The sequence below is a fragment of the Psammomys obesus genome, unplaced genomic scaffold (genome assembly GCF_907164565.1).
Source record: "Psammomys obesus unplaced genomic scaffold, mPsaObe1.curated_primary_1811, whole genome shotgun sequence".
In the NCBI taxonomy this organism is placed as follows: domain Eukaryota; kingdom Metazoa; phylum Chordata; class Mammalia; order Rodentia; family Muridae; genus Psammomys; species Psammomys obesus.
Window position 1 is genome coordinate 4,170,201 of NW_026596040.1, and position 10,966 is coordinate 4,181,166.

The 10,966-nt window shown below is 44.3% G+C and overlaps 1 protein-coding gene across 1 annotated transcript in view; it reads left to right on the forward strand.

Annotated features, from left to right (window-relative positions):
• The window catches only part of Sh3rf2 (SH3 domain containing ring finger 2), a 102,917-nt gene that overhangs the window by 83,287 nt on the left and 8,664 nt on the right, over positions 1–10,966 (forward strand). Inside the window, exons 5-6 of the mRNA XM_055622738.1 lie at positions 789–880; positions 3,121–3,291. Of these exons, the coding sequence (XP_055478713.1) occupies positions 789–880; positions 3,121–3,291 (263 nt within the window). The remainder of the gene's footprint in view (positions 1–788; positions 881–3,120; positions 3,292–10,966) is intronic.

Below are 10,966 nucleotides of genomic sequence, written 5' to 3' on the forward strand. Positions count from 1 at the left end.
AGATAAGATAAGATAAGATAAGATAAGATAAGATAAGATAAGATAAGATAAGATAAGATAAGATAAGATAAGATAGGTGAACTTTTTTTCTTTAGGCACATCAGCCTGTTAGACAATAGAAAGAAGAACAGGCAGAGGTCAGAGGCTTCTATTTTACTGTTCTGTTCTTATCTGGAAGAAATGAAAGGGATTCAGATTCATGTTCTGTAAGTTATTGAATACCCTGCTAAGTCTGTGTGTGTGTGTGTGTGTGTGTGTTAATACTATCAGTAGTTAATGAGCAAGTGGGCTCACATCCTAGACTTAATTTTAAATTGTGTTTGTCCTAGGTAAGTAACTCTTGTCCCCCACAATGTCTCCTTTAATTAATAAGGTACCTTTAATAAGGACTGAATCTGTTGATACTTAAGAAGCATTTAAAAGTATGGAGGTAAGCTAGGTCCTGAGTCACTGTTTGCTGTCTTATTGTTTTGCACATACAGCTTTGAACACAGGGATGAGACCTGGGTTGGCGGCACAGAAGGGGAAGCTGATAGCCCTAGCTGGCTCTAAGTTGACTGCCTGCCACACTCCGTTGCACTCCTTTGGGAACCCAGCCCTGGTACATTACCTGGCCATAAGATATCAGCTCCGCCTCACTCTCCCCAAAGCCACAAACCAGAGAAAGGGCTAGGCAAGCAGTGCTGGGCATGGCTATTGGTTTTCAGCTGTGTCAAGCTGCTCTGTGGTTTCTCTCATACCTTGTGGTGCTTACTGGTTCTGCTTGTCTGTCTCTTCTGTCTGTACAGGTCAGCACTTCTCACCTTGTGCCTGCCTCCCCAGGACATTCCACAGCCGTGATCAGCATGCCCAGCTCCCAGCAACACCTCTCTTCCAACATGTAAGTAAAAAGCTCAGCTCCATCCTCCCAGCATCTGCCATAGATGCCATAGAGAGCTCATCTTTGCAGCCCTCTGTTACCCAGTGGCCATGCCCAAACCATGCCATCCAAACAGCTAACTACCCCCTGCCTCTTACACCACCGATGGTGATGAACACAGATGAGAAAAACACAGATTCAAAAGCACAGCACTGTCAGGAGATTGGGTATTGAGCTGTCTCTATTGTCTCACTTCAGGTTTAAAATATTGGGTCATAAATGAATATTGACTTACAATAGTCAGTAAAAAACACACACACAATAAAAAGATTTAACATTGGGGTAAGAAAAATGCTTGCAGAAAGACACACATGGTATATACTGACTTATATAGGCCTCTAAGATAGGTTAAACATTCTAAAATCTGTACACCTAAAGAAGATTAACAAGAAAGAGGACCTGAGGTAAGATGATCAATCCTCACTTAGAAAGACAAATGGGATGGACATTGGATGTAGGCGAAAACAAACAACAGGACAGGAGCTTACCACAAAGGGCCTCTGAAAGATTCTACCTAGCAGTGTATCAAAGCACATACTAAGATTCATAACCAAACCTTCAGCAGAGTGCAGGGGAACATAAGAAAGAAGGGGGAGTTAATATGACCTGGAGAGGACAGGAGCTCCACAAGGACTAAATATATCTGGGCACAAGGGTCTTTTATGAGACTAATTCTCCAACCAAGGACAATGTATGGATATAACCTAGAACCTCTGCTCAGATGTAGCCCATGTTAGCTCAGTAACCAATTGGTTTCCTATAGTAAGGGGAACAGGGACTATTTCTGACATGAACTCAAAGGAGCAGCCCTACTAGGCCACAGAGGAGGACTTTGCAGCCAGTCCTGAAGATACCTGATAAGCCAGGGTCAAGGTCCTCCCCTATCAGTGGACTTGGAAAGAGGCAGGGAGGAGATGAGAGAGGGAGGGTGGGATTGGAAGGGAAGGAGGGAGCGGGATACAGCTGGGATACAAAGTTAATAAACTATAACTAAAGAAAGGAAGAAAGAAAGAAAGAAAGAAAGAAAGAAAGAAAGAAAGAAAGAAAGAGAGGGAGAGAGAGAGAGAAAGAAAGAAAGAAAGAAAGAAAGAAAGAAAGAAAGAAAGAAAGAAAGAAAAAAAGAAAGAAAGAAAGAAGAAAGCTCTCAAATAAGAACCACTTTGATAAAGAGTTGAGGAGTATCTCCACAGTCTCTCAGTCTCTAGGATCCCAAAGGACTACTGGGCACCCTAGATGCCATGCAAATGTGGTTATGGTTTCATTCCAACACAAACCATAAGCTAACTTAAAATATTATCAGATCTATTTTGCTTTTTTTTTTTTTTGTAAACTCAATTACAGTCTTGGGAATAAATTTTGTAGATGACAACATCATGTCACAATGTCAAAAGCTTGGACACGCCTGGATGAGGTGACCCCAAATCCAGCATGGCAATTAAGCTCTTCCTTTAATGCCTTTCATGAGGCAGCTGTTTCTCACATCCTTGGCCTCACTGTTCCCTGTCGTCCTCACTACCGTGACTCATATCTGGATGCCACCTACCTGACTCCTGTGTGAACTTTAGACTACAGAGTCTTTCTTCTCACATTTTTGCATGATAGAAACCGATTCCCCTCCACCTACCAGTCACCCAGTGGAATCATTATGTGCAAGAATAATAATGGCAGTCACCCCTGCCTCCTGCTTCCTACTGTGCACTTCACAGTTGGCATCCAGCTGTCTCCCAGACCAGTCCTGGAAGTCACACAAACCCCTACTCTCAGTCCAAAGAGTGTTTCAGAAAGATTTCTGAACCCTGGTAACCCTGAGCCTTGCTGTCTTCAGAACCACAGCAGACAGTACTGAGAAGGCACTGAGGTGGACTGTTACACACCTCTGCCACTGATCCTGACCTCCAGGTCTTTTTCTCTGCTACGGGTCAGTACCCATTGCCACAGTGCCCACGTTGGCCTATCCGTGATTTCCATCTGTGTGGTGCCCTAGAGCATGGCGAGACGAAGGTAGAGTGCTGTTTCCACCGCTGGCATTTCAGCCACGTTGCTCCACTTTTGTCTGCCTTCCATGTCTAAGGTTCCATTTTTAGTGATTTTTGTTGCTAGGTGCTGGCAGGTGAGCTATAGGGACTGGCTCCCCAGAACTTCATAGATTGTGCCCTTCACCAGCATGTTCTGCGGCCCTTACTAGCTCCCTGTGTTTCCAGGTTTGTAGCCCTGCACTCTTACTCAGCCCACGGACCTGATGAGCTGGACCTGCAGAAGGGAGAAGGCATCAGGGTTCTGGGAAAGTACCAAGATGGCTGGTTGAAGGGTCTCTCCTTAGTCACAGGGCGAACTGGCCTCTTTCCAAGCAACTATGTCATCCCTGTTTTCAGGTATGTCTCCAGGGCCCTTCTGTGCGTTGAACTGATAGTGGATGCTATGCCTTTTCAGAGCATACACCAAGAAATAACTTTTGCCTTCATATCTCATTAGCTTACACACAAAATATTTATAACTTTTTTTCCCCAGAGGTCCTGTGTATTTACAGGCTTGCCTGGAACCTAGGCAACTTGGCCTCAAACTCCCCCTGCCTCAGACTCCCAGGTGCTAGGACCACAAGTGTGACCCAGTGTCCAGCTTTGCCTCATTAAATTCCCTGGCCATGCCAAAGGGCCTGGCATGTGTTATTCTTCAGATGGAAGCACTGATACACAGTGACATGACTTGCCTAAGACTGTGTCTGAGGCTTCCTGCTGCCGAGTCCCAGATTTCCCACATCACATCTGACACGAAAACAACACCATCGAGAGAACTAATTGGAAAATGTGACCAGATGGCTCCCCAGGGCATCTTAGAATGGTTCTCAGGACGCTCGATCGTGAGGCAGAATTTCCATAGGTTCAGACCGATACTTGCCTAGCCATGCCCCAGATCAAAGACCAGTCACACTCAAGGAGCCCTTCCCCCCTAGCTTTCCCAGCGACACACCTAATCAATGCCCCTGACCGTCAGCCTGCCCTGCCTCTTCACACTGTGCCCATAAATTCACACGCCCAGGCCTCAAATCTATTGTCATCTTTCCTACCTCTGCGTCCACCTGCCCAGATATGAGGCAGTGAGGCCCTTGTCACACATCAAACCCTGTCTTTGTGACATGCAGAGGGTCACAAACTCCAGGAAAGTGACAGAGTCTGAGCATAAACTCTGAAGCAACTCTGGAGACCTTCATTTAGGTGAGGCGCTATGTCCGGAGGAGGGTAACAACAATGGTGGGAACAGAACAAACTGCAGCCTCGAAGAAACTGATGAAGTACGGTGGTTTAACCTGTGAAGAACAAAGGACAAAGGGCTCATGAGTAACTGTGTGTGCTAGGAGCTAGATTGGGGCTATGAGGGCAGCAGAGGAGAGCAGGGGCTAATCTTCAGACAGTCTGGGTTCAGGAAAAGGCTACCTTTTCTAATACATAGATTTTTTCCATGGCTGCTGGCAAGGTAGAAGGATCCCTGTTTAGGAAGGGTACAGGCAAAAAATGAGGTCTTCAAGAACCTCAAGAAAAGTTGTGTGTTTTTTTTTTTAATATGACAGAAGTTGGAATGAGACATCTTAACTATTCCTTTCACTGTAAGGTACTTAGAATTTGTTGGAAGAATGGCAAACTAAAAGTGTGTGTGTAACTGACGCTTTCACCTCTTCAAACATTTATTGAATTTTTTTAGATTGTATATATATATATATATATATATACATACATATATATATATATATGTATACATAAGAATTTTGCCTACATGTACATATGTGCACCATGTACAGGTCTGGTGCCCGCAGAGATCAGAAGAGGGCATTGACTCTCCTAGAGGCAGAGTTACAGATGGTTGTGCTACATGTATGGGTGCTAGGGACCAAACTCAAGGCCTCTGCAAGAGCAACAGGTGCTTTTAAGCACTGAGCCATCTCTCCAGCCCCTTAATGTTAACTGTATGTCAGCTACCATACCTCTCCTGCACCTGGGGAAATATTAGTAAACAAAACACACACATGCACACACACAAACACATATGCTGCACCTACTTGCGTCTGTGTGTAAGGCTTTGGCCTCACTGAGAAGAAAGGAGAATGAGGGAAATGCAGAAGTAAGCCAAGCTGATCTTGGAGAGAAGTACATTCTGGGCCACAGGAACAGCAAGTTCAGAGGCCCTGGGGTAAGAATGTACCTGACATAAAAACCCACTAGACTGAATTAGAGCAGATGAGGGGAAGAGCAGTAGAAGATGAGGTCAGAATGGTAAACGGGGCCAATTCATCTAGAATTCTTAGGTCATAATGAAGGATTTGTTTTTAACTCCATAGCAGAGTCTTTTGAGCAGAAAAGTAATACAATCTAACCTATGTATAACCATGTCTCTGATTGCTGGGTTGAGAATAAGCTATAGAGAAGAAACGGTAGTGATAGAAAATCTACCTAAGAGAATACCGTAACAGTCCTATGAAGAGGCTAAATTATCATGTTGTCAGCATAGGAGGTAGTAATTTGAAGATGTAGATTCCACAAATACCTTAAAGCTAGAGGTACCAGGGTTTTTCTGACATTAACTATTAGGTGTGAAGGGATAGAAGATTGAAGGTGAGTGCGAGTTTTTTTTTCCTCTGGTTAACCAAAAGAGAGTGGGATGGCAATGGTGAAAACACTAACAGATGGGTTTGAGCTGTGGGCAAGCAAACACTTACTTCCCAGAAGATTAAGTGTGAAGTGCCTATGAACACAAGCGAAGTAACACCAGCAAAGATGCTGGTGAGCCACTGGGTAGACAAGTTGAGCATTGAAGAGTCCTGGTCTTGAGATGCTATTTAAAGCCATGAGATTAGATGAGATATCCGTGGTATGACTGTCACTGCCTTTGCTTATATACGAGGCTTAGCCCAGAGTTCAGGATGAATTATCAAAGTGTTAGTATGAATGAAAGTGATTGCATGCTTAACATTATAGATGAATGTTTTTGAGGAAGTATAAACTGAGGAAAGCCCTCAGTTTCCTGGGACAGTCAGGGTGTGTGGTCCCTTTGTGCATGTGGGGTTCCAGCTTCCCAATGTTCCTGCTTCCATTCTCCCTCCCTTGGTTTTCTCTTAAGTAGACACCAACACCCTCAGGCAGGTCATGCATATCTGTGCTCACCCCTCTGAAATGGCTGCGTTCCGGACAGGTGTGGGGCTCCAGTAGCACAAGCTGATAGTGACCTGCTCCCCAGCTCCAAGTCCACAGAAATCTGAACATTAGCAGATAATGAGGTGCTAACACAGAGGTGTAGTTTTCTCATGGGGAAGTGGCATTCCCAAGGAGCAAGCCCCTCTGTTCCTTGATGCCATTGGATTAGAGAAGATCCAAGTGTTGTTCCCTTGATATTTTTCATACAAAGAAAGCGCCTATCTCCACTAACCATAGAGGTGAATATACGTGCTGAATTGTGCAGCCGGGTACAGCTCACCCTGTTCCTACCCACCCTTTCACTGTTTCCTTGTTAAGTTTCATCCTCCCCTTCTCACAACTGAAAAACACTGACCTTTGTCAGCTTTGTTTCTGCTACTATCACCAAGTGAGGACCTACTGAGCCAGACAATATATGCAAGGCTCCTTCCTGTTCTTTGACAACTCCCTTGTCTGTTCTCTGTTTACAGTGATGGCTCTGTAGTGCCATTAGCTCCTCTGGTATAGAATGCCAACAGCCAGGACTCAGAAATGTGAGATGCCCCCTGGGTTCTGAAGCATTTGCTTTTACAGCATCATGACCTGCAAACGGAGGCAGAGTTTAGGGATAACCTATAGATAAAAGTTGACCAGAGCTGGGCGTTGTGGCACATGTCTAAGATCCCAGCACTCCGGGAGGCTAAGATAAGAAGATTGGCATGACTTTGAGACAAAGCTGAGCTAGATAGTTGATATCAAGCCATCCAGGGATATGTAGCAAGTCTGAAAAAAAAAATTGACCAAAATGTCAAGATTTCTATTTAAGATTCAATAAGTGGGACTTTTTAACTACTCACAGTGAAGAAAAACACACTCCAGCTACCAATATGTCTAACTCCTATTAACCACAGCTAAACCTCTGCTTCTGTAAAGTCTCTTCTCTGAGACTCTGAAGACGTATGCAGGCTCAGGTTTACAGAGCAGTTGTCAAGCATCCATCTGTCCAGCATCCAAACTCCTTCACAGCACCAATGCCCACTTCGGTCTTTTTCCTGTGCACTCTCAGTAGATGTTGGGTCTCAACTTTCTCCTCATCCCATCCACAACTAATTTTATTTTCTTGTGGGTTGGTGGTGCATGAGATAAGGTCACAGGTAGCACAGACTGACCTTGAACTTGCTGTATAGATGAAGGTGATCTTGAGTTCCTTATTGTGGTGGTTAGAATGAAAATGGCCTCCATAGGCTCATAGGCTTCTTGGAAGAAGTATGTCACCGGTGTGGGCTTTGAGGTCTCAGATGCTCAAGCCAGGCCCAGTGTTTCTCTCTTCCAGCTGCCTGTATATCCAGCTGTTCTCTCAGCTTCTTCTCCAGCTGTCTGCATGCTACCATGCTCTCCATCATGATGGTAATAGACTAAACCACCGAACTGTAAGCCAGACTCAACTAAATGTTTTCCTTTATAGTAGTTGCTATGGTCATGGCGTCTCTTCACAGCAACAGAAACCCTAACTAAGACACTTAGCCTCCTACTTCTGTCTCCCAAGTGCTGGGATTGCTGGTGTGTGCCACCATGCCAGGTTAGCTTGGTCAATCTTGCAGTCTTACTTGGGACTTTGAACTGGAGCTGGGGAGGAAAGGATACAGAAAAACTGAAGATCATTATGGTGAGAGCAACAATAACACCTTATCTATACTCTTTCCTCAGATCCCCAACTGAACCTTCAGGTACCCACTCACATCCTGTTCCCAGGCACTTCACACCTGGCTCCTGTCCTCCCAATAAAACCACTTCTATGCAGTTATGCAGGATGGTTCTTTATTGTAGCCTCCACAGACAAATATGCCTGTCTTGTGCCCTATGGGCAGAGGAAAGTGACAAGGGGCCATCACTGCCTTTTCATTCTCCACACAGATACTACAAAAATGGTAAAGATTCAACCTTTCTCTTTCACAGGAGGCTGTTTATGTGGCAAGCACAGCAGAGCTGCTGTGTGGAATGCCCTCTTTAGAAATAAGATAAGCTCTAATAGCACAGACAGGAAAAGGACACAGGGACCTGTTAATGCAGCAAACCAGAATATCCACTCCTCCTACTTAAGCCTAGAATGTCTTTCAGTCTCCTCTGGAAAACAAGGATCATAATGTCTTCAGGTTTGGGGTTTCCTGGGGATTAATTAATATGTGTTAGCAAAGTGCTTTGATGTTGGAAGAAAATGCTAGGTAAGTGTTAAGTGTTTTTGCCAAAAGACATAGGAGTAGTCAGCACTGGATGGGAAAAAATCACAATTTAGAAGTTCCTGGAATCAAGCCCAGTGCTGAGTTTATACCTGGTGCCTTAAAGAGTCATTCTGAGAAAAGACTGACGGAATAAGACTGACTCAAGCTTAATTAGCTGTACTCTGTCCTTGCTTCTGTTGCTCCTGCTGGAAACAAGTTGGGGGCTAGTTTTGCCTATTGCTGATATGCTTTGCAGGAAGCAGCTCTAAGGCCTCTTGTTCAAAAGACACTCTGCTGGGGAAGCCAGTTTCCAGAGATCTTCAGTTCCCAGGCCTCATTTCTAGCATACAGTCTTGTTTTCTCACTGATAGGCTGTTTTCTCATTGATATTCCATTCTTCATTGACCATGCCACGGGGACCAGAGCAGGTTGACAGGTCTGGGTCGAAGGGCTCTTGCACCAAGCATCAGTTCCTAGACTATGTGCTGCTTGGACAAGTAACCATGAGGCTCTCTTTGTCTGTATATATGTGTGTGTGTGTGTGTGTGTGTGTGTGTGTGTGTGTGTGTGTGTGTGTTTCTCTGTCCCTCTCCCTTTCTCTCTCTTTGTGTATAGGTATGTGCAAGTGGGTGTGAAGGCCAGAGGTCAACTTCAAGTGTCATCCCTTTGGGTAACATTGGCCACAGTTAATCAATAGCTTGCCTACCTTCATACAGCACTGGCTCATTCTTATCATACACATTGTATTTCCTTTTTTGTTCACTGTGCTTTACCATTTATTTGCAAAATATCTTATTACATTTTATTTATTTATTTATTTATTTATTTATTTATTTATTTATTCTTTATTATAATTTATTCCTTTTGTATCCCGGCTGTAGCCCTCTCCCTTATCTCCTCCTGATCCCACCCTTCCTCCCTTTCCCCCACCATGTCCCTCCCCTAGTCCACTGACAGAGGAGGTTCTCCTCCCCTACTATCTGACCCTAGCTTATCAGGTCTCATCAGGACTGCCTGCATCCTAGTGGCCTAGTTAGGCCACCTCACTGTGGAGAGGTGATCACAGAGCCGGCCACTTGAGTCCATGTCAGAGACTGCCCCTGCTACCCTTACCAAGGAACCCACATGGAGGCTGAGCTGTTAATGGGCTACATCTGAGAAAGGGAGTCTAGGTCCTCTTCATGCATGATCCTTGGTTGATTCATCAGTCTCTGCAAGACCCCCTGAGCCCAGATTTTTTGGTTCTTTTGGTTTTCTAAAACAGCCCTGAGATTCCACCTTATACCCATCAGAATGGCTAAGCTCAGAAATTCAAGGGATGACATATGCTGGAGAGGTTGTGGAAAAAGGGGAACCCTCCTCCATTGCTGTTGGGAATATAAATTTGTACAACCACTTTGGAAATCGATCTGATGCTTTCTCAGAAAGTTAGGACTAGTGCTACCTCAAGATCCAGCTATACCGTTCCTGGGTATATATCTGAAAGATGCTCAACCACAGAACAAGGACATTTGCTCAACTATGTTCATAGCAACTTTATTCATAATATCCAGATCTGGAAAAAATCTAGATGTCCCTCAACTAAAGAATTAGTGCAGAAATTGTGCTACATTTACACAATCGAATACTACTCAGCAATTAAAAACAGGAAAATCATGAAATTCACAGGCAAATAGTGGGAACTAGAAAAGATCACCCTGAGTAAGGTAACCCAGAAGCAGAAAGACACATGGCATATACTCAGAAGGGGATATTAGCCATATAATATAAAATAGACATACTAAAATGTACAGACCTAAAGAAGTGAAAAGGAGAACCCTAGGGAGGATGCTTAATTCTCATTCAGAAGGGAAAACAGGATAAACACTGGAAGTGGTAGAAAAGAGGGAACAGTGCAGAAGCCTTCCAAAGGGGCTCTATGAAAGACTCTACCCATCAGGATGTCAAAGCAGATGCTGAGACTCATACACATTGTATTTCTAATAAGCAGAATAGAGGGAAAGAGAAAGAATGAAGAGAAATAACCTGAAGAAAACCATGGAAGACACTGTGTGAGTTGGACACAAAGGGCTTTCTACACCAAGGTCCTAGTGGAAGTCATTACTTCTGTGGAATTATCAGAGGCTATTTCATCAACATGATGATGGGGTGATTGGTGGGCATAGGAGACAGGAGGCCAGGTTTGAATCAATGTGAGGGAGAGGAAGACATGTCAAGTACCAGCTACTGCCAATGCACCTCACAGAGGTTGCAGTCTGGAAACAGTGGCCGTGAGCTTGTTGTTTATAAAACTTTAATGCTGACATCACAGCCCAAGGCTGAAGCATTAGCATCTTACAATGTCGCTTCAAGGCTACTGTCCACCTTAGCGGCTTTCGCTTAGTGCTTGGCTGTTTTGTTTTGTGTTTTGTTTTTTGTTTTCTGTGCATCTCTAACTAGCCCTGGAGAGGGTATAGTTCAGAAGTAGGGCAGGCAGAGAGTTAGCTTCAACCTGGCTTCAAACCTCTAGTCCGATAGCTGCTTGGACAAATAACCATGAGTCTGTCTGTCTATTTGTCTCTCCCTCCTCTCTTTATCTCTGTATTTCTCTCTCTCTCTCTCTCTCTCTCTCTCTCTCTCGTGTGTGTGTGTGTGTGTGTGTGTGTGTGTGTGTGTGTGTGTGTGTG